This window comes from Pyrgilauda ruficollis, unplaced genomic scaffold, assembly GCF_017590135.1.
Source record: "Pyrgilauda ruficollis isolate IOZ18807 unplaced genomic scaffold, ASM1759013v1 scaffold137, whole genome shotgun sequence".
Classification (NCBI taxonomy): domain Eukaryota; kingdom Metazoa; phylum Chordata; class Aves; order Passeriformes; family Passeridae; genus Pyrgilauda; species Pyrgilauda ruficollis.
In genome coordinates, this window is record NW_024512210.1 from 589,596 (window position 1) to 611,846 (window position 22,251).

Consider the following 22,251-nt stretch of genomic DNA (forward strand, 5'->3'; position numbering starts at 1 on the left):
AAGTGTTTCTCAAATGTTAACCATTAGCAAAACAGAAACAGAAGCTTGAATTTTTGAGGTCAGACTCACCTGCGAATCCAAGCGTCATTAGACCATTAACTAGGAAGGGGGAAAAAAAAGAGATGAGTTAGATACCTCCACACTCTATATAAAAGGATTAGTGCAATTACAAGCCAAGTAGAGGATAACTACATTTCAACAGAATATTCAAAATGCTTATTCAAAATTAGTTTATTTTCTTAAAGAGTATGTCTAAAAGAAATAATGAGCATTTAGAGAACATTATGTTTTTAAATTCCTTTTAATCTATCCTTTAAATGGCTGAGTCAAGACTTGCAATGGGTCTCTATATACCACTCCTTCCTCTAGTTTCCAATATTAAGGATTAGGGACAGGGCAATTTTTACTTCAAGCTTCTTAATAAGCTTGGGTGAAAAAGTTCAAGAAGATAACACACACACTCAAAACATAGGTGTACTGCACATTCTAACATGTAGAGAAAAAAAATAATTTCATTTTTAAGCAAACACAACCATAAGTGTATACTCTTCTCCTTAAAAGCATATTGCTGTGTTTAAGTCTCCAGCTTTTGCACAGTGAAGTCACACATTTTGAAAACATTACAATCAAAACCTATAAGCTTCTTATGCAAAAGTTAGACTAAAACACGTATATTGGAAGTGCAACCAAATGGAAACAGACTATACCAACAGAAGAAGCCTTCTGATTAGTGATTTGCAGTATATCCAGATGGATTAAATTAACAGAAACCCACTGTGTTTGCACAGCTCCAGCCACACCCAGGATTTTGTAACAGCTAAGGGGGACATGGCTTCAATTATTTTTGATGTCCCACTGAAAAATAAAATTGCTGACAAATCTTTATAGTGTTAATTTAATATCAGAAATTAAATTAATGATTTCACACAAATGGGTGCCTCCCTGTTTGTACAATACATGGCACCCCAGTAAAACAAATCAAAATATAAGTAGCAGAGTATCAGTACCAATCATTAATCTGGAGCATGGTCACTGGGATATGCCAACCTGTCAACTGAGTTAACAGAATATTATTGTGTACATGCATGAGAGAAGAATTTAGATCCTTCTAAGGAACATATTTTTCTTCCAGAAAATCATTAATCTCTGTCTTAGTTACTAATGAGCCAGAATGTACTACAAAGAGCAGGAACCACACATCGGAAAATTGTCATGCATCCAAACACACAAAGATGAAACTTCATAATACACTCTGATGGCTGTATCTCTTTCACAAATAGAAAACTTTCCTTTCCAGGCTATTAGCAGATGGACTAATAAATAGACTTGATTCCCTGCAAAGGTTTTTCTTGAATCTTCATTTGAAAATGAGCCTTATTGACCGCAGAAGACTGAAGATCACATTAGAAGTACAGGCTTTACAATGAACCCAAACCCACCCATTCTGTCTAAACAGTGTAGGGTGCACATAGATACCCCAGGTACTCCCCTGGCAGATCACAGACTGCACCCCCAATTCTTATTCCATCAATTTGTATCACTGTGCTCTAGATCTTTTATGGTTATGGCTGCAATAACCCTCACAAGACCACAGCAATACAAGAGAGGGTTTACAACTAGAAAGAACCAGACTGCCCCAGGCGTCAGTGAGGAAAGCTGTGAAAAACGAAATACTGAATAAAGGCTTACAGGTCAGTGCTCACAAATCCTCCTGTCCACAACAAAATGTGCTTTGTTCATTTTTTGATCTGCTCATAACAAAGTAACACAGGATGTTTTTCACCTATTCTCAACCAAAAGATTCCGGATACCTTCAGAGAAGGGTAAAATAGCCATTCAGATTACATGCACCACCCCTCTATTTTCTTTGCTCTGAGATACTCAACAGAGATTTAATCAGGAGACTACATCATGCTGGCCATGATAGTTTGCACAAAAACTCTCCAGTAGCTCTTTTAAGATGCGGCAAGCTCAGCTTTTTTCTTGAAAGGCTGATGCCATGACATCTCTCATTAGAAGATTCATAGAAGCAAAATGGATCAGTGTTGAAAGGTGTTACCAAGACCCCAAAATAAAACAGTTGGCATACACTCCCACTTAAACTAACATTTAGGGAGATAAAAGGAGGTTAAGTTTAACTGTACAAGCTGCCTGAAGTAGCTGCTTACTTTTTTTTCTCCATACATGGTAGCAGCATGTGTGATCATCCCTAGCATCAGCTGAATCAGATGGGAAGGGAACAAACAGGTTAGAGCCAGAGCAAGAGGTGAAGCAAGTATCATCAAATGAAGGATGAGGAAAAGCAGGTTTGAAAGGTTTTTGGAGAGAACAAGAGAAGATAAATAAAGCAGGAGAGAGTAATGGAAAATAAGAAAAGAGGAAAAAAAAACTAATTTTTTTAATCACAACCTTTTCAAGATATTCTATGTGAAAAAAATCTCATCCTAGACCGTCACTAGAACCTCTTATTGTCTACTCTACTCTCCTTTAAAACTCTCCTTTTTGTAAAAGGAGAGTAGAGAGCAGATAATAAGGGGTTCTAGTGAAGGTCTAGGATGAGATTTTTCTCCTTTTTTGTCATTCTGACACTAAAAAGGGAGTTCAAAATGAGATTCACAGCCATACATAAATTCACAACTGGGATACATGACAGGGTAACTGTCCTGTAATTTTGTCAAGTATATAAGCTTTTTCTGTGAAATGGAAAAATATTTCTCAAATGTTTATTTTTCTTCTATACTGTTACTATTAATTTATATTTTTCCCAGAGGCTTAAAAGAAGCACTGAATGTCTGCCTTGCAACTACTTCAATAGACCTGAAGCAGCATATGAATTGGTATGTGTTCTCCCTACTCCACTTTTCTCCAAACATGTTTTAAGAACAATTCTGAAAATCTTGTGTAAATATGAGTGAAATGTCACAATTTTCCCTTGTCTGAATGTTTCTTCAAGATGCTATTACTAACAGCACATAGTAAGATATTTTGAGTGGCTCCCATACTTTCTCAGAATAATTCTTCTTTCAACAGATAAAACTGCTGTATGCACCTTTTAACCAGCAATTACAACAGTGTAATACTGTGCATGTTCTCCAAAATTTGATGTTTATTCAAAACCTCATTTTTATCAATCATAATTTTCATAAGCAAAAAGAACGTATAAGGAGCTCAAGTTAAACCTCATGTCAAAAGCCTACTTCTGTATCTCTTTTTAAAGACAATCTTGCCAATTACCATCATCTAATATTTATCTACATCAGGATAGATCTCCATTGGAAGTTATGTACTAACCAAACAGCTGCCTCCCTGCAGAACTTGAAGTTTCACTGATAGCAGCACATAACTGTGCAAGAACTGCCCTGACATACAGTTCACAAAAGCAAGTAAAATCAGAGTTTGAAATGGGAACTGCTGCTCTGCAATCATGCACATATGATCTGTTGGAAACATAAGTGAGAGATTGATACTCTATTATTAATATTATATATATATATATGTATAATTTGTCATACTGATAAAATCTCAATTTGTCATACTGACAAATCTCAATACTCACATTTTCTTATAAAACTGATTTGAAATACTGAATAAGCCAATCTTACAGCAGTCTAGTGTTTCTTCAGATATTTTAATGTTGAACAAAGCTATCTGTTGCACAGGTATGACTGAAGATCATGTTAAATTCAGCAATCTTTTATACAAATCCCAAGTCATACCATTACAGGTGCTCTAGCAGGAATGCAGACACTTCAGGGTATCTAATGCAAAAGAAATTACCCATGGAAATGACTTCTGTGCTCTCACACAATGTCAAGAGACATCCTACTACATTAAAAAATTGGTTACAATTGGCATAGGTTTTCTTTATTATCTGTTTCCTGGATATTCATAATTTTAGGAGATTTATTTCATTAGGGTCTGTCTGAATAAAGAAGGACAAGATGAGCTAACACGAGCATCACACAATTGCTTTCCAAAGCCTTTTCTAAAACTCCTCTATTGGGGTCAAGTCAAATGTACATGGCCAAAACATGACACACTCTGAAAAGGCTAAGATATCCTACAACTTGATGGGAAAGCCCAGATGCCACTATAAAAGTGGAAGGAAAGGAAAAATAATGTTTTTGGTACAAAAACTAAACCACCTGTCACTCTTTAAATAACTCTCTGCACAATATACATGGCTCAGAAGGTCATCTTTTGTTCTCAGCTATCAACTGTCCTTTTCACACTTCTTCATAACACGAATGGGATGGGGATAGGGGGATGAGGACAGGACATAAGAACAACATCACACAGTGTGAAAGCAACCAAGGAAGTGAGGCAACTGAAGTTCACAGAGACAAGCAATGACAGGAACTCAACACAAAGGAAGGATGCCAGGAATAAACAGAAGCTTGCAATAAATATAGTACTTGAAAGAAGTGCTACACTTGCATTCAAAATTGGCCCAGAAAAAAATGTGTCTCAGGGTAAGGAGTGGCAGGAGCAAGGTAAATCTGTTGGCAGGATGCACTGATCTGTATCTGGGTTCAAGAAGCTTTCTTGAGAGCTAGCATAACATGAAACTCAGCTTTACATTATCTCCAGCTTTGATGCTGAAGCTCTTTTTAATGCTCTTTTTATCCCCTTGTGTCAATGGTATGGAAGATGCACATATAGCCATAGAAATATAACACACAAAACTAAAAGGGCAGCTCAATGCTTACTTTTTCACAGTTTGAGGCACTACATTATTGTTTTTAAACTGCAAAGATAATTTCAGACTGTTAACTATTTTGAACATTAGAGTCTTCTTCCTGCAGAGCAAGAAAAACATGAGAGGAAGTAAATTAAGCCTTTTCATTTCATCAGTAGAAATCAACAGGGAATGCATCAGAGGGCATAAATTGTTCCGACCCATGCTGGTACAGAGTTTCCTGTGACTGCAAGGCAATGTGACCATTATTCTGAACTCATGCTTCAACTGAGAATCTTTCAGAGTAGCAATACAAATTATAGTCCTTTACATTGTTTTTTGAAGTTCTTAAATCACTGCTGGCAGCATATTAAGAATGAGGCACAATTTCTGAACAGTCTGTCTACTTCCAGAAGTGTTGGATGGGTTTTCTACTACTTTGAAACTGGTACGGTGTATTTAAATAAATATATAACCCGTATTTTTAATAAAATATTTTTCTTTATTAAATAAAAAATAAATAAATATTTATTTCTCAAAAATAATTAAATTAAACATACCAGTTCAACAACTAACTTGTGAAGGGATTTCTCAGCTGTACACTAAGATCTGTATTGTGCTGGAAATTCCATGGCTCAGCCTGAAATGTAACAATGTTTTCTTCAAGCCTTTTCTGTCCCATTATGTTTTTGATGAAACAGTATGTAACTGAATTGTAAAACACTTTTATTACAACCACTGACTTTCAGACAGTGAATAAACTAAATACTCCAAGAGCAGAAGCAATTGCTTGAAGTAAACTTCTTTCACACTTTTACAAAAGTGGAATACACAAATGTGATCCTTGACTCGAAATCCATCCTTCCCGAAAGTAAAACTGAGGAAGGGTAAGAGGAGTACATTTGTTTTTAGACTAGAAAGAAATCTGTGGCATTAGAAACAGTTTAAAGGTGACATTTAGCAACAGGCACAGCATCACCAGCCAGTCCAGGGCATGATTGTCCCACTCTACCCTGTGCTGCTGTGGCCTCACCTCAAGTCCTGTGTGTAGCTTTGGGCACCGCAACATAAAAAATACATTATGCTATTAGAAAGCATCCAAAGGAAGGTTTAAAAGATCACAGAATAAGTTAGATTGGAAAAGACCTCTGAGATTATTGAGTCCAACCTATGACCTTGTCAACTAGACCAGAGCACGAAGTGCCACATCCAATCTTTCCCTAAACTCTTCCAGGGACAGTGACTCCACCATCTCCCTGAGCAGCCCATTCCAATATCAAATCACCCTTTCCGTGAAAAAAATTCTTGGTAACATCCAGAAATTCTAACCTAAACCTCCCAATGCAGCTGAAGACTGTGTCCTCTTGTCATGTCACCGGTTGCCTGGGAGAAGAGACCAACCCCCATCTGGCTACACCCTCCTTTCAGGCAGCTGTAGAGAGTGATAAGGTCTCCCCTGAGCCTCTCTTTCTCCAGGCTAAACATCCCAGCTCCTGCAGACATTTCTCACAGGAGTCCTCTAGACCCTTCACCAGCTCCCCTGCCCTTCTCTGGACTTGTTCTAGCACTTCAATGTCCTTCTTGAAGTGAGAGGCCCAAAACTGCACACAGCACTCAAGGTGTGGCCTCAACAGTGCGGAATACAAGGGGAGAATCAATTCCCTACTCCTGCTGGCCACACTACTTCTAATACAGGCCAGGATGCCACTGGCCTTCTCAGCCATCCTGGCTCATGTCCAGCATCCCCAGGTCCTTTCCCACCAGACAGGTTTCCAACCACTCTGCCCCCACCCTGAAGCGCTGCATGAGATTGTTGTGGCCAAAGTGTAGGACCTGGCACTTGGCCTTGTTGAACCTGAGACCTATTGATCCAGCCTGCCCATATCCCTCTGCAGAGCCTTTCTAAACTCCAGCAGATTGACATTTGCATCTAACTTGGTGTCATCCACAAATTCACTAAGTAGAGCGTTGATCCACTCACCCAGATCATCAATAAAGGTATTAAACTGGGTCCAACGCTGATCCCTGGGGAATCCCACTAGAACCAGACACCAACTGGCTGCAACATGGTTCACCACATATCTCCTGGCCTAGCCATCCAGCCAGTTCTTAACCCAGCAAAGACTGCACCTGTCCAAGGTGTGGGCTGCCAGCTTCTCCAGGAGCATGCTATAGGAGTCGGTGTCAAAGGCTTTGCTGAAGTCCAGATGGTGAAGGGGGAAGCCATACAAGGAGCTGCTTAGGTCACGTGGTTTGTTCAGCCTGGAGGAGACTGAGGAGAGACCTCATTGTGGTCTACAACTTCCTCATGAGTGGAAGCAGAAGGCCTGGCACTGATCTCTTCTCTGAGGTGCCCAGTGACAGGACCTGAAGGAATGGCCTGAACCTGTGCTAGGGAAGGTTTAGGTTGGTTATTAGGAAAAGATTCTTTACCTAAGGGATGGGGACTGAAACAGGCTCCCCCAGGAAGTGATCACAGCACCAAACCTAAAAGAGCTCAAGAAGCATTTGGACAATATCCTCAGGTACATGGTGTGATTCTTGGGGCTGTCCTGTGCAAGGCCAGAAGCTGGACTTCAACGATTCTTGTGAGTCCCTTCCAACTCAGGTTATTTTATAATATAAGGTGGAAGGAAGAGAGTTCCAGACAATTTCACACATCAGGAGGTGCCTACGGTCAGCAGAGGCAAGCATAACATTCCTAACAAACCCAAATCCCCTGAATTAACTTCTGTGTGTATTACCTAGGACGTAAGGCAAAGACTGTTATTCACCATGTATCTAGGGGCCTGCCAAAGGCTTTGTGCTCCTTGTTTTCATCTAACCTCTGCCTGCAAGACCTGGTCTTCTGAGTCTCAGCATACAGTAGTTGCCACATAAGTGTGTAACATCTAGAACAAGACCATAGCTCTTCATGATTTCTGACTACAGATAAATACACTTCTCACAAATGGAAGTGGAAAATCTTTTTTTTCACACCCTAAACATCTCTACTTCTTCAGGTTCACTACAACCTTGTGAGGTACTGCTACTGAGGTCTCCATTTTACGTGAACTGTAGAAATAATGACAGAACTAGTCAGAAGTCTGTCTAAGGTCACAAGCAGAAACCAGCATCAGTCATAACTACAGTGTGAGCCAGCAGCAGTCAGGTGCCAGTACCTATTTCACTATCTCCTCTCAGAAAATGTGACCAAAGCAACTGAAGAACATGATCTCTCTGCCCAAAAGATAACTGTGAAATGTGTCAGCTGTGCAATTTATGGGAAAGGTACGTCAACTAATGAGGCAGCATAATTCTGATTCACTGTCCTCAACAGTGAGATAGCTTGTAGTTACTGTTGAGAGACACGCACACCCCAGACCACATGAGAACTGTGACAGCCCCTAAAGTTGGCCATCTGCATCCAGGACCACAGCTTGACACTGTATCATGTGATCACCTGGATGCACATATATGATCTAATGGCTGCTCATTATTGCAACACAGATGCCTACATTAGTCAAAAAGGCAGGAAAACACAAAAGAAAATGTCATGTGACGTAAGGCTTCCCTATAGTAAGGAAAAGAAGTCAGCACAATACAGCTTTTATTCCATACCTAACCACCTGTGAAAGAATGTGAAACACCAGTCCCTCAAGGCCAATAGAGACTCCAGTTTGCTCCTGTGAGGTAGCCTGAAACAGAAGTCAAGCAATCTTTTTTTTTTTTTTTTAATAACTTTGGGAAGGGGAAATGACCCATGAAGATTTCACAGACAAGGGTCACTGCACACTCCCTCCTGAGGAAGTGTTTAAAACCATGGGACACTTGAAGACATTTTAAGTTCCTTCTTCCCTTGACAGGCAGAACATTTAAATCAAGATACTACCATCATAGAACGTCTGGGAAAATTATTTTTTCCTTTTCTGACCAGAAGACAAAAATTCCCACCCTGCACATCCACCTTCTCTTGATGCTGCATGTACTCCTCTCACAGATTCCTAATACTGTTACATGTTAACCATGCTCAGGCATTACATCCAACATGATTCCAGTGAAGTCACGTTTTCTTTCAATTCTATGCCTACTATGAAATATTAAGTTGGCCTGACCAAATGTGGGCTATTTCTCTTCAGCAGTCCAGCTTGACTACCAGGGTTTCAGAGCCCTGGATACTCACCCACATGATCACAGAATCTTTTAAATGACATGCTGCCATGAAGAACTCATAAGAACAATGAAACACTTAACAAAATTTCAGAGCTTCACATGTCTACTTATACTGCTGTACATGTACCTGCTCATAGTAGGTGTGAGTGGCTTTTCACAACACCCTTGCTCCAAGGAATAAACACTGAAAACAGATCCTTGCATGGCAGCATGATCCCTCTACATCATCATTTTTCCTAGGTGTATACAGAAACATAGGAGACCGCAAAGCAACAGATTCTGGCATAGGAAATTACTTAGGCCAATCTACTGGAGTAAATCATTCCACCAGGTGCCTATCAAGCCACTCCATTACAGCCCTCCTCAGCTGGACAGGAGGAGACAAAATATAATTAAAAGTTCTTGGGTCAAGGACAGGCAGAAATCACTTAACAGCTACCATAATGGGCAAGAGACTCAGCATGGTAAAATAAATTTAATTTATTGCCAATTAAAATCAGAGTAGGGTAATGAGAAATAAAACCAATTCTTAAAATACCTTCGCCCTACCTCTCTCTTTTTCCCAAGCTTAATTTGAATTCTGATTTCTCTACCTCATCCTTCTGGAGCAGTGCAGGGGGATAAGGAATGGGGGCAGCAGCCAGTTCATCATGCATCATGTCTCTGTCACTTCTCTCCCTCCTCAGGAGAACGACTCCTCACACTCTTCCCCTACTCCAGTGCTGCATCCCTTCCACAGGAGACAACCCTCCACAAACTTCTCCAACGTGAGTCGTCCCCAAAGGCTGCAGTTCCTCATGAACTGCTCCAGCGTGGGTCATTCTACAGGGTCTCAGGTCCTGCCACGAGCCTGCAAACTTCCTACAAGGTCACAGCCCCCTTCGGGCATCCACATGTTTGGGAAAGGGGTCCTCCAGGGGCTGTAGGTGGATCTCTGCTACCATGTGGTCCTCCCTGGGCTGCAGCGGCACATCTGCCTCATCCAGGTCTTCAGCACAGGCTGCAGAGGAATTTCAGCTCTGGCTCCTGCAATACCCCCTCCCCCTCCTTTTGCACTCACCAGAGTTGCTTCTCTCACACGTTCTCAGTCCACACTTTCATCTGCTGTTCTGCAGCAGTTTTTTTCCCTATCATAACTATGTAATCCCAGAAGTGTTCCCACTGCCACTGATGGGCTCAGCCTTGGCCAACAGCAGATTCAGCTAAACAATATTGGTTATTCTCTATATTTACCTATAGATCAGGGTTTGTTCAGCTCCGACACTATCAATGGGCCTGCAAAACAGTTTACTTAAATCTGCCTGTTTTCACAGTCTTAGAGATGTTCTAAGGTTGATATTTCCTGTGGCTTTGCTCCCATATGGCAGGCAAACTTTTTCACCTAAAGCCTGAGGGAAATTCTCCTAAGGATTTTGAAGTCATGCAAGAAATAACTAGAAAGGAGAGTACATAAGAATAAGTAGTCCCTTCCCTCTAGTTTTGTAAATGTGTCAACAATACTCATGAAGTTACAAAGAGCTTAATTTATTTATATAGCTGTGGAGTGGTACACTCTGACACCAGAAGGAATCCTTCACATCTTCCAGATCTTTTGTAGAACAAGGTGAAGAAGGTCTTACAATAATTTCTAGACTAGTCCTAGAACATCTACTCAAAGACAGATATTCTTCATAAAGATTTCCAGTGTACATTTCAAGACTGCAAGAATCCCCCATTTCCTACAAGAGGTGTTTATTTTACATTGTTCCTACCAGCACTTTTTATTGCTTCGACAAGTTTTTGTTTTCTGAATCACTGCATGATAAAGTATGAAGTAGCTGGGAGGAAAATAAAACCTAAATATTGCACAGGCATATTTGGCATGGAACAGCATGAGCCATATAGCAACAAGCATCCTTATGGTCTTGCAGTGCACATTCCACCCGTTCTGTACTGCTCCATCAGAAAGGTAAGACAAAGAGGAGTTAGAACCTACCTTAGCTAAAATTTGCTGAAAATAAGAAGTCTAAAATGTCACATTACTTCACAGAGAGAGATTCCTCTCCCAATTTCCAAAAATATTTAAATCCAAGAAAAGAGCACTAACATTTCTTTCAAAAAACTCTTAAAGCACAGAAAGAAAACAAGTATTTTGAGGAGCTTAATTTTCTTTTTACCTTTACTTCGCAATGCTCGGACTTTTTTGCTGTTTCTGGTTTACACTGGAGCCAGTTAAATAGAAACTGGACCGATGGCTATTCCAGCAATATTATCTCTACTTCATTGTGCATCACTAAGTGTTTCATGGTAAAAAATTCCCACCCCAAACACAGCCCTGCAATTATGTTCAGCAGCCACATTTACTAATGGCAAAGGTTACCATTCCTGAATGCAAATTTACCTAGGTCCACTTCAAAAGTAAGCGATTTACGTTATTTTTAACACGATACAGTAAGTTCTGACTTTGTGAAATAGAGACATAGCTTATAATAAAACTAAATATTGATCTGCTATCTAAAAATAAAACAGGAATACAGGCAATTTCACACATACTGAATCAGAATTGACAACACCGTGGAAATAAAGGCTTTGAGCATCTCTTCACTGAAAGAGAAAAATTTATTTTTCCTATTTCTCTTGAAAACATAAGCTTAATGCTTTATCAGTGTTGGTCTACAATACACATGGCTAAATACATTTAAATAAACCTCTTCTAATATTAAATTGGACAAGTTATGTTCTTTGTACATGGAGATTCTTGAGGAGTAAATCTGGAACAGTTCATGAACTCAAGAGATGTGGAGAGACAGCATAACACTTTCAGCCACTTGTCAAAAACAAGCATGAAGAGAAAATCTGTTCCACAGCCCCATGTGGCTACCAGACAGCAAAACCCTGACAAAGGCTGAGATCCCCTTCAAGCAAAGGCCACCTCCATGCCAAAGCTGTAGAACGCGTGTCTGGGTAGCCCAGAGACAGCCACAGCTGCTCAGACAATACCAACTGCAAGCAGTCGCGTGGCCTTCACAGGGCGAACAGCCCGGAGGACACTCTCCAGTCACAGAGCATGAACAAGAGAGAAGATTACAGATCAAAGCTTAAGTCCAAGTGCTGAAGTCTCAGAAGAAACCTGAACTTTGTGTCCTATTGATGACCACTTGAATTACTTCTATAATGTTGCATTTCCTGTTCCAGTATCTCCCCATCTCTTCACATTTTATAGCTGTGAAATTTCTTTCCCTTTCTGATAAAGGCAGGAAGGCCACCCAGAAAAAAGACCGCACACCCTGTCAAATCTCAAATTACGTATTTTAACACAACAACAATAATGCAATAATATTTTATAACAATTAGTCTCTAGCACGAATCTCTCTGGACACAAAAGGATGCAAAAGAGATCTGTCACTTGTGACATTTGGAAACAAAATGATTTCATGTGGTGTTACATTTTAGTTAAATGGTATGCTCTGTCTCACCCCTCAAAAAGTATGGTTTATTCCAAACTGTGTTCCTCCCCTGAAGTCTCATGTATCTGTAATCCCACTGGCCCAAGTCTTATTCCACGCTCACTTTGAATCTCCCTGTGAAGCTGTGCAAGGGAGACAAGACTCTCTCGTGGCCTTTCACTCCCTAGGGTCTCCCTCTCTCCCCCTTCCCCCTCAAAAACCATGCTGCTCCCGGGGATGGAACCCCCAATAAACCCTCATCTAATCAGCACCCTCAGAAGCCGTGTGGAGTTTCCTTGCCTGCCTGTTGCTCCCAGCAAGCATACAGCTTAGGGGGCCCTCCGGGGACTCCCTGGGGAGCTCCCCCATGCGAACTGCTTCAAATGGCTCTCAACGTGCAGCAAAAGCACCGACAACCCTAAGACGAAAATCACCATCACCCTGCCGGCACAGCGCAGAACCACGCAGAACACCGCTTCTGCGCCACCTTCGGCACCGTGGGGCGGCCGCGCGGGGCGGCAGCCGCGGCCCCGGGCAGCCCCTCCACCCCCGCGCAGAGACCCCGCCTGCCCCGCGCCGCCATCCCACCATCGCAGCCCGCGCAGCTTTTGAAATCACCGGCGGCAGCTGCCGGCTCCTCCACGCCACGTGGCCAGCACGTGGCTGCTCGGAGCCGCCGGGAGCCAGGAGCCGTCGCCGGGAGCCAGGGGGCGCCGCAGAGAGGGCAGGCCATGCGGATCGCCGAGCCTCAGCAGCCGATGCCCTGGACCACAGCAGCAGCGAAAGAAGGAACCAAAGCCCACCACTTTCTGCGGGGGAGCCACCAGAGGAGCTAGAAGCAGCTTTCAGCTTTGCCCGAACCCTGCACCCCCCAAAACTGGTTTCGTCAGTTCTGTGATCTCCTTCCTCAGTTTTACTCTCTCTCCCCTCACTCCTCCTTCTCCCTAACTCCATCCCTAACCCGCCTTCCCCTTAACAAACCCCCGGGACTTCACTTCATCCTACTAAACCTGGCTAGCCCAGTCGGTAGAGCATGCGATTCTTAATCTCAAGAGTCGTGGGTTTGAGCTTCACGTTAGGCACCACCTGAATTAGTGTGGTTTCTGCCGGGCTGTTGGGGTCTGCTCTGGCTAGCTATGGAGCCTTGCCCACATGATAATTCATAGACGAAAGTAAAAGATTGAGAAGTGCTTGTTCTCCCATGGGTTGGTTCACCTGCTGTGTCTCTTGGAATAAAGACAGAATGCTTCCCACGTGGAGAAGAGCATCTCAATCTTTTACTTTCATCTATGAATTATCATGTGGGCAAGGCTCCATAGCTAGCCAGAGCAGACCCCAACAGCCCGGCAGAAACCACAATAATTCAATTTCACATAATAAGTGACAGTCATTACAGGCCAATGTTAATTACACCACTTATTCTGACACTGACCACAGATAATGCTCTGCAAAGTAAAGGCAAATTAGTCACATTTATTAGAGTGTGAAAATCTTAAGACAGATGCTTTATTGTAGGGCCCAGTGCTTCAGCACAGCCCTTTGCTCACCCAGCCTAATCTGGTTTGATGCCAACAAGATGCGCCTTCATCAGCCTGGTGCTCTGCTAGGGTCTCAGCAGTGCCTACCATATCGTCCCCTTCAGGTGAGAATCCCCCTGGCTCATAGCATAGGGCCCATTTGCAGAAGGCCATCAATCTGTCTCCATTCAGGCAAAACTCTGTATTCCTGGAGACAAACTGAGGCCAAGGGCTGTTATGCAGGCATGCCCCTCATCCAAGACAATATGGCAGACCACATTAAGCTGCTCTGAAGAGAACAAGGAATCCTCTCCACCCTTTGGACCATTTCTAACAGTGCCACTGCACTTTCTTTTTGAGGTTTTTAGCAAGGAAAAAAGCTATTTTCAGACTGGTTTCAAGGAAGCCAACATATGAAGGGAGATTAAGACTAAAAACTTGTGAAAGGGCACCTTTCTCCTATTCCACTTTGCTACTCCTTTCTTTTCTCATACTTGCACATTTACCTAAGAGAAGGTAAGAAGACCTAAGAGTCCTTCAAGCAGCTTTCAGGTTACTCTACATATATATTCACATTAAAATAATGTGATTTTTTCCATCTATACTTTCCAGTTTATTTCAATGAAAGCCTGACTGAAGAGATTCTTATTTTAGAAAAGACAGGCTGTTTCCATAAAACACGAAATAATACACTTCTAAATTCTGTTGTGAAATAAAATGGTTCATGTAACAGCTTTCACTAAACTAAAAGGGTGTGAATTAAAACAGGTTTCATTATGCTTGTGAAAATTAATCTCTCTGAGCCCCAAATGAAAGCACAGTTTGCTTTCTTCATGCGTCTCTCAAGTACTAATTTCAATAGCCAAGACACAGATGGCAGCAAATGGTGTTTTCTAAGGGACCACTCATTGCATTTTTTTCCTTGGTAAGGCAAACTGGAAATTGATGCATTTGTCTGCAATTCAAGCCACGAATCATCTCAGTTACCAGCAGATAGGTGGAAGAAACTGAAACACAAACAGTACAAAAAACTACTGAGGGTGCAATGCTTAAACACAACTCAACTGACAAAACCTCCCTTGAGCTCAGCTCATGACCCCTTCCTTCAAATCATGCAGTCTGTGTGTATCTACCTGTAGCAGTACCTGTCTATCTCAGTGTAGAAGTCAATCTCCACAGTCTCTTGTGCACAGTCTCTGATGCAATTAAGACCTGACTTCGAAGAGGCAAATGTGGGAGGAAAGGAAGGGCTGAACATCTGTTTTAAGGAGCAATAGGCAAGTAGGGAGAAGCTGAATCAAACAGTAAGTCTGGGGCTGGCATTAAAAGAGTGGTGCCATTCAGGGACCATCACACAGTGTGAGAGACACACAGTGGCAAAACAAAGTGTTTTGCCTCATAGGCAAAACAAAGCTACAGGCAAAGCCCTGAACACCAAAGGTATTTAAAACCTTAAAGAGGATGTACATAGTGAGATCTTACTAATTTAGTAGCAAGAGTTTACATTAGCTAAATGGTTTCCAGGATTAGATCTCATTGGTGTAAATCAGGGTTTAAAAGCCTGGAGTTACCTTCTAAAATGGAGTGCCATTCCTCCTGAGGGCTGAGACCAAGCCAGCTGGAGATAGGATGCTCTGTGCTACCACCTGCAGTCCACTTGCCTTCACAGGGACAGTCCTGCCATTCACCCTCTCAAGGGAACTGGTGTGAACCTGTCCCCTGTTGCACATGTAGATCTTAGGAAAGAAGCAACACCTTCCCAAATAAAGGGAGACACAAACAGGGTGAATGGTCGTGGGAAGAATGCCTGGATCCAACAGCAAATTGGCTGCATTTATACCAGATGCTTTGCTTTCAGGATGGATGTTGGTGGGGTTTGCTGTCTGTCTTCGTGCTTGCCTAATGTGGAAAATCACATCTTTAGAATATGAAGCATCATTTTGGTAGAGAAGTGTTTTTGTCAGAACTCTGTGGTCAGTCTCAGAATAAGATGTTCTGTTTTGCAAAGGTTTATTTGTTTTACACACACACACACACTTGCCTGGGTCTATTAAATTCAGAACTCCTACAACGGTATTCCCTTTCTTTGTTTGACCCTTTGCAGCTGCAGAACAGCGTGATATTCATAAGAAAATAATGGGAAAAAAAAACCCTTGATTTGGTTTTCAAACTTTAACCCGCTAAAATTGTTCCCTGTTGGATATATTTTTTCATCATTGGAATCCAAACTCTTCAGGACTTACATATGCCATGTTTCACACAAGGGAAGCTCAGGACCTTACAGAATTTGGACCTTTATACACAGCTTTTCATTATTGTTTGCAGATGAGGTATAGTCTTTAAAACAGAAAGTAAAAATGTAATTGGGACCAGGCTGTTTCCAACTGTACAGCTGCTCACCTGTGACCAAAGCACTAAGCTTGGCTAACCCCTGTGAAAACAGGATTATGAAATGCAAAAACCTACCGACTATCTTTGAAATCTGCATACAAGAACTGCTCCAGATAAGGATCATACCATCTCTCTTGATATGGGTTTATACAAATGTATTGAGAAAGATTACTCTAGAATTTAAAAAATACCCAACTTTACGCTGGTAGCATCTTTTAACTCAAATACTGTGGCAGCAGCTCTCTGGCCACAGAGAGCAACAAATGACTTTCCCAGGCATTTTCCTGGGGAAGGCTGTGAGAAGATCAGAGAAAAGAATGAGAAACAATTCTTATCTCCACTTGCTGCACCTGTTGTTTTGCACATGTGAAATGTGTTATGAAGATTGTTTACCAAAGGGTGATTTCTTAATTGGACACTGGATGGTGTTTGGATTGATTGACCAATTAGATCAAAATTGGACTGTTGGTAAGGGTTACGAGTTTCTTAATAAGTATAGTATAGTATAAGATGATATAGTATGATATAGTATAATGAAGTGATTGATCAGCCTTCTGGAATCATGGAGTCAATGATTATCCAGCTGGGGGCCTGCGGCAACAAAATACAAATAGTACCACTGAAATGCAGGTGTTACATAAAGAATGAAGGAGAAACATTTGGGCATTCCAAAACCATGACCTGTGTAAAAAAGCACTTTGTTAAAAGTCCTGGTCAAGCCCTTACGTTTCTTCTTACCTCAACTTCCATACATAGAAGTATACTAAGAGAATTTTTTATGATGGTAAATGTAACACTGTTCCTTAGATTATTTCTTAGGTGCTTAGATTCCACAGTTAGTAGGTGTCTTCTAAGTATCGACAGCTCTGCTAAGCAAATCAGAGATTTCACCTGAAAGCTGTTTCCAGCTCTGCCCCATTCTGGATGTCATTGCACTTCATGGAACTGATGGCATGTCTGTGTACCAAGTACCTCAGCTGATGCATTCTCTCCCCTCCACACTCAGCAAATCCAACTTCTCCTACAATCACTGAGTGAACACACTGCATTTTTTGCCATCCTCACTAAGGATGGACAACACAACAAGTAGTTATGCATAGAGATAATGTGTCAAGTCCCAGACAGAAAGATACAGAAAGTAGTCGCCTGAGGTTACAGAAGTACAGTCCCATACCCCACCCAGATGGGCTTCCCACTGCCTTCAGTGAGCTTAACACTGAGGAATGGTGGTTTCACCTAAATGGCAGAGGTCACAGCTCTCTACTTAATCAAAAGAAGCCATTATGAATGATCATTCAATTGAAGTAAAAATTCTTCCAAAATAACTAGTTTTAAAACTGCATTTGCATTCCCAAAGAAGAAATTTAGTTTTCTACCACTTTAGGCTTTTCTTATTAAAAAACCTTGATTTCACATCCTAGAACCCTAAGGTTTTTCTACTAGGAAATCAGTCTCATTTCATTAGTTCTTGATTATATCTACTCTTTCCAACTCCAAGCAAAAGTAATGTATTATCAGTTAACAGATATTCTTAAAGTCTTTTGTGTGTGTGTTATTCTATTAGGAATGGAACTAGCACAGTTAAAAATGTCTAGCACAATCGATTTATCTGTGCCTCTCTGGTGAAAAACGTCCTCTGTAGCTTCCTGAGCCACAGGAACACTGTCCTTCACTCTAGTAAAGCTCTGAAAATAAATCTCCAGTGGGTAATTCTGCTTTGCAAAAATCACAGTAACATCAAGAAGTCTCCCCATACAAAAAGATTATTGCCTAGTTCCCTAACTTCAAGATTGCATAAATCTTTCACATATCAAGACAAGTGCTGGCCATCTTTTTATTCCTTTTCAGCTGAGGAGTAACAGAAATCTGAGCAGCTAAGTTAAAATTTTAGAAGTCCTCAAGCCACAGAGAATCAAAAACTTGTGCCATGTGATGTCATCCTTTTGACAGACCAACTAAGGATGATGCTACTGAACACTGTCAATACTGTCCTTTGTTTGTGGGTTTTTTCATAGAAATATGTGCAATGTTTACCAGTTTTGTACTTTGGAAGGGGTTTAAAATAGCAAACAAAGTTCTGAAGTCCTCAAATACATGTTCTAAAGGACCAGGCCTGAATTTTTGTCCCTTAAGTGTGACTCACAGGGAATCAACTGTATCTCTTAGTTTCGTGTTGAGTGAAGATGATCAGAGCCGACTTCTGGCAACTTCAGATGACTACAACACATTAAATCTGAGAGCCCTGAAACAATCTATCTGACAAGGAACAATAAAAGAGTTTTTCTAGCTGCTGAGGCACTCTAAGTGAAAGATCTGAAGGATACCTGTGCTTGATAACGGTGTGCTTGGAACTCAACTACTCTAACAGAACCAGCCCTTCAGTCTGCAGGAAAAAACCTTCCCCAACAGCCAAACACACCTCTCCAGAATCCATGTGGGATCCAAGACGGAAAGCCTGACTAAGGCGAGAAGTTTGAGATCGTTTTCCCTGAGGCCTGGACGCCTTGTTCGGGGACGTCCCTCGGCGATGTCGGCGCGATGCTGAAGGGGACCAAGCGGCCCTGACGCTGCGCCCGGCCCCGCTGCCCGCCCGGCGCGGCCGGAACGCTCTCGCTGCGAAGCCGCCGCTATGCTCGGGATGGAGAGCCCCGGAGGGAAAGCGATCCCCCTGCGTCCCGACCCGCCGGCAAGGGACAGGCAGAGACCCCCTCCCAAAGGGATGCTCTATCCAAAGCGGGGGCTCTCCTGCCTTCCCCGAACTTCAGCCCGCCGCCCCGGCTTGAAGCACTGCCCTCGGGGACCGCGCACACGGGAGGATGCTCAGCCGGTCCCGCTGCAGCAGTCCCGGGGCGGTAGCGGCGAGCCCCACCGCACGCTGCCGGGACGCCCCCGGCCAGTCCGCCAGCCACTTACCCCAGAGCAGCAGGACGGGGAGCTGCCGCCGGCGGCTGCCCGGCGCCTCCATCCCGGCGCGGGCGGCAGCGGCGGCGAGCGGCCGCGGGGGACGGAGCCCGCATGGGGCGGCCGGTCCGCAGCCGCAGAGGGCCCGAACCCGCCTCAGCCCGCCCGCCGGGGTGGTTCCTCCTCTTCATGCCTCGGCGTCCAGCCCCGGGCGGCGGCGGCAGCGGGGGCGGGCGCGCAGGGGAGCAGTTCCCCCGCCCCCGGGTGCTCCCAGCGCCGGCGGGGCGGACCCGGCGGCCGGGCCGGGCGGAGGTTGGAACAGGCACAGGCACAGGCACAGGCACAGGCATAGGCATGTGTGAGTGTGCTCTGTGTGCGGCCACAGAAGCGCGGCCGTGCCTCCCGCTCCTCCAACTGCAATGGCAGGAGCGATGCCGCTCCCAACCCATCGGTCTGTGTGGCTGCCATGGGGAAAGGCACCTACCCCGCGGGGAAGGTTCTGGTCGTAAGTGTCCGAGGGATTCAGGGACTCTTCACCACTTGCCCTGGGAGCAGCTTCTCTCCTCACAACATCCTGGCGGTGGGGGTGAAGGCATGAAGAGATGGAGGGCTACCTCTGTTAGTCCACCTGCAACCCTTGCATGGCACCGACATGTTGGCATGCTCAATATTTACAGCTGAACATGGGCAGAGAGCTGGCCTGACCCCACACAGACCCAGAGCAGCCTGGAGTTCTAAGATGCTACGTGTATTTTCATGTTGCAATTTCATCTTTGCCTGTCTCTTTTCAGAGATGGTACAGCTCCTGATTTTCATCAATATTTAAAGGCTAGGAAATTAGCATCTCCATCAAGAAACACCAGATTGGGAAGCTGCTAAACGCAACTTTTCTTACCTAAAAATAGTAGTATTGCTCAGTAACAAAGACCAGACTGTTCCTCTGGGTACGTGGACACTCCACCTCAATAATGGCCTTTCAGTAGAACATTAAATCACTGCCATTATTAAAGGTCAAATGTACCATAAAATTTCAAATTTCAAAAGAGATTTTCAAGCCACACACAAGAACAAAGGGTACTTTTAGGTATCAGGTTGTTAACATTGACTTTGTATGCTTGCCTAGCACAGTGCTTCAAACACTTTCGGAGAGTGGGACCCCAACACAAGAGCAGAATTATGCAACATATGCCTTTGTAACCACTGTTTTCAGTACACAAGCTTTGATTTATGCTGAAGGAAATGGAAAACTTTAGAAACCACAGAGAAGGCTGGGAATCCAATGTTGAAACAGCTCTGCAGACATTTAAGTGTGTCACTTAGAATGAACCTCCTATCACTTGTGTGCCACTTCTTCCACTTGGCTGGAAGCAAATCTTGTAAAATACCATAAACCATAAATAAACCATAGCTCAGGGAGATCATCCTTCAGCAGAGGGGCTGCCATTTCTGCTTTGTAAGGAGTGTTTGCAGGCTGCCCCTGCCAGAAGGAGCTGCAGAGAAGTGACACGCGTGAAGGCACATACACCACAGACTTGTTATACCATCTATAGCATGCTTTCTAACAGTAAATCTTGATTTTTATCACAAATTCCGTTTCTTGCAAATCTGAAAATACTGTGTTTTCAATAATTTAGACTGATTTCCAGGTTAAGCATAATGCTTTATATGCAATATTATGTTTAAGGTGTTTAAAACATGCAGTATATTATACAGTATAAAGGCAATATTTTTTGTAACACACATGGAGATAATGCTGACAGCTCTTTTTACATCAATTGCATTTGTTTTCTTTGCCTGTTTCAGATGAAAAACTGGAAAAGTGAATGTTACTTCTTCCAACTGTCAAGATTCAGCAAGCACTTCCCATTTTGTGCTTGCAGCACATAGTTTGAAGGTGCAAACAGTATCTCTGAGGTAGAACAAATCGATAGAATTTATAGGTAAAGGCACTAATGCAGCATGTTTCATAGGATCACAAGCCAGCTATGCTAGGTGATATCTTTAGCAATATGGTCTAAAATGAGTAAGTCTGATTCACATTTGAACAAAACTGTGACAGTGTTGGAAGGGTCGGCAAGATGGTTCAAAAAACTTCAGCAGTTTGCAGTTTTTCAGTAAGACTGCCCACTCCCCTCAACTCCCATTGTATTGCAGTAATGCAAACAGATTCACTCCTGAATTACTGCAAATAGCCTTTTCTGTTCTGCAAATCTGCCTAGGTAGCATCATGTACCTACAACAGGAGAAGAAATCCAATTCACCTTCAAATAGAAATACTATAAATGCTCTTTGCTGTACAGAGCTCTGAATCCCATCCCTGACACAGAAACTAGCAGTGACCTCAGAACCATAGTCTGTTTTCATTTCCAGACATACAACCTCCAGAGATCACACTGACACCTTCTTAGGTACCCTGAAGACAGTACTGCAATCATATTATTTCAGGTATTTTCTAGAATGCTTAAATCTGCTAAGATACTGAGTAAAAGAAAATATAGCAACAGACATGTAGGTAGTTGTTTCAGCAAGTTCCTGAGGAGTCCCTGGTGACAAGAGATGAAAGAAGTCAAGCTGCCCAGGACAGATATTATTGCCAGCATTACAGGGTTCAGAATGGTGCAGGATAAGGTAATAAACTTTCTTGCTCCAGAGTTTAACTGATTCAACAGAAACTGAAAAAAATTATAAAATAAATTAAGAAAAAGCTGAAGACATGACACTATGGAAAACAACATTGCATTTCCTTCTCACCTCACAAATTGGCCCAGAGACGTTGCTTGCCCATATGGAGGGACTTTGCCCAGTGTCAGATTAAATCTTTCTTCACCTCTTCCTACCACAGCAATTTTGTATAAAAGACACATTAAGATTTCAAGACCACATTTTAATGGGATTGCTTGCTGGACTGAGGTTTGAAAAAGTAGGTTCAGTTCACCTGTAGTTTTAAACTAAAGTAGATCATCCTTCCTATTTAGTGCTACTAGAAGCATGCCATTCCTGCTCCAAAAATTTAAAAAAAAAAAAAAAGATCTGCAGGTTATTAAAATAATTCCTCTTTTTGCCATCAATATAGGAATGTAAAAACATCATAAAACACACCTCCCGGTTAAAAAAACCACTTCTTCTTGAGACTTAAAGGCCCCACGGTGGTATACTGACTGCACATAATACCCAAATTTAGTTTACA

The 22,251-nt window shown here is 42.6% G+C and overlaps 1 protein-coding gene across 1 annotated transcript in view; it reads right to left on the reverse strand.

Moving 5' to 3' along the window:
* The window catches only part of RAMP3 (receptor activity modifying protein 3), a 43,617-nt gene extending 24,356 nt beyond the window's left edge, over positions 1–19,261 (reverse strand). Inside the window, exons 1-2 of the mRNA XM_041459514.1 lie at positions 19,077–19,261; positions 70–99 (exon numbers count right to left, since the gene is read on the reverse strand). Of these exons, the coding sequence (XP_041315448.1) occupies positions 70–99; positions 19,077–19,128 (82 nt within the window). The 5' untranslated portion in view covers positions 19,129–19,261. The remainder of the gene's footprint in view (positions 1–69; positions 100–19,076) is intronic.
* Between the last annotated feature and the right edge of the window lie 2,990 nt (positions 19,262–22,251).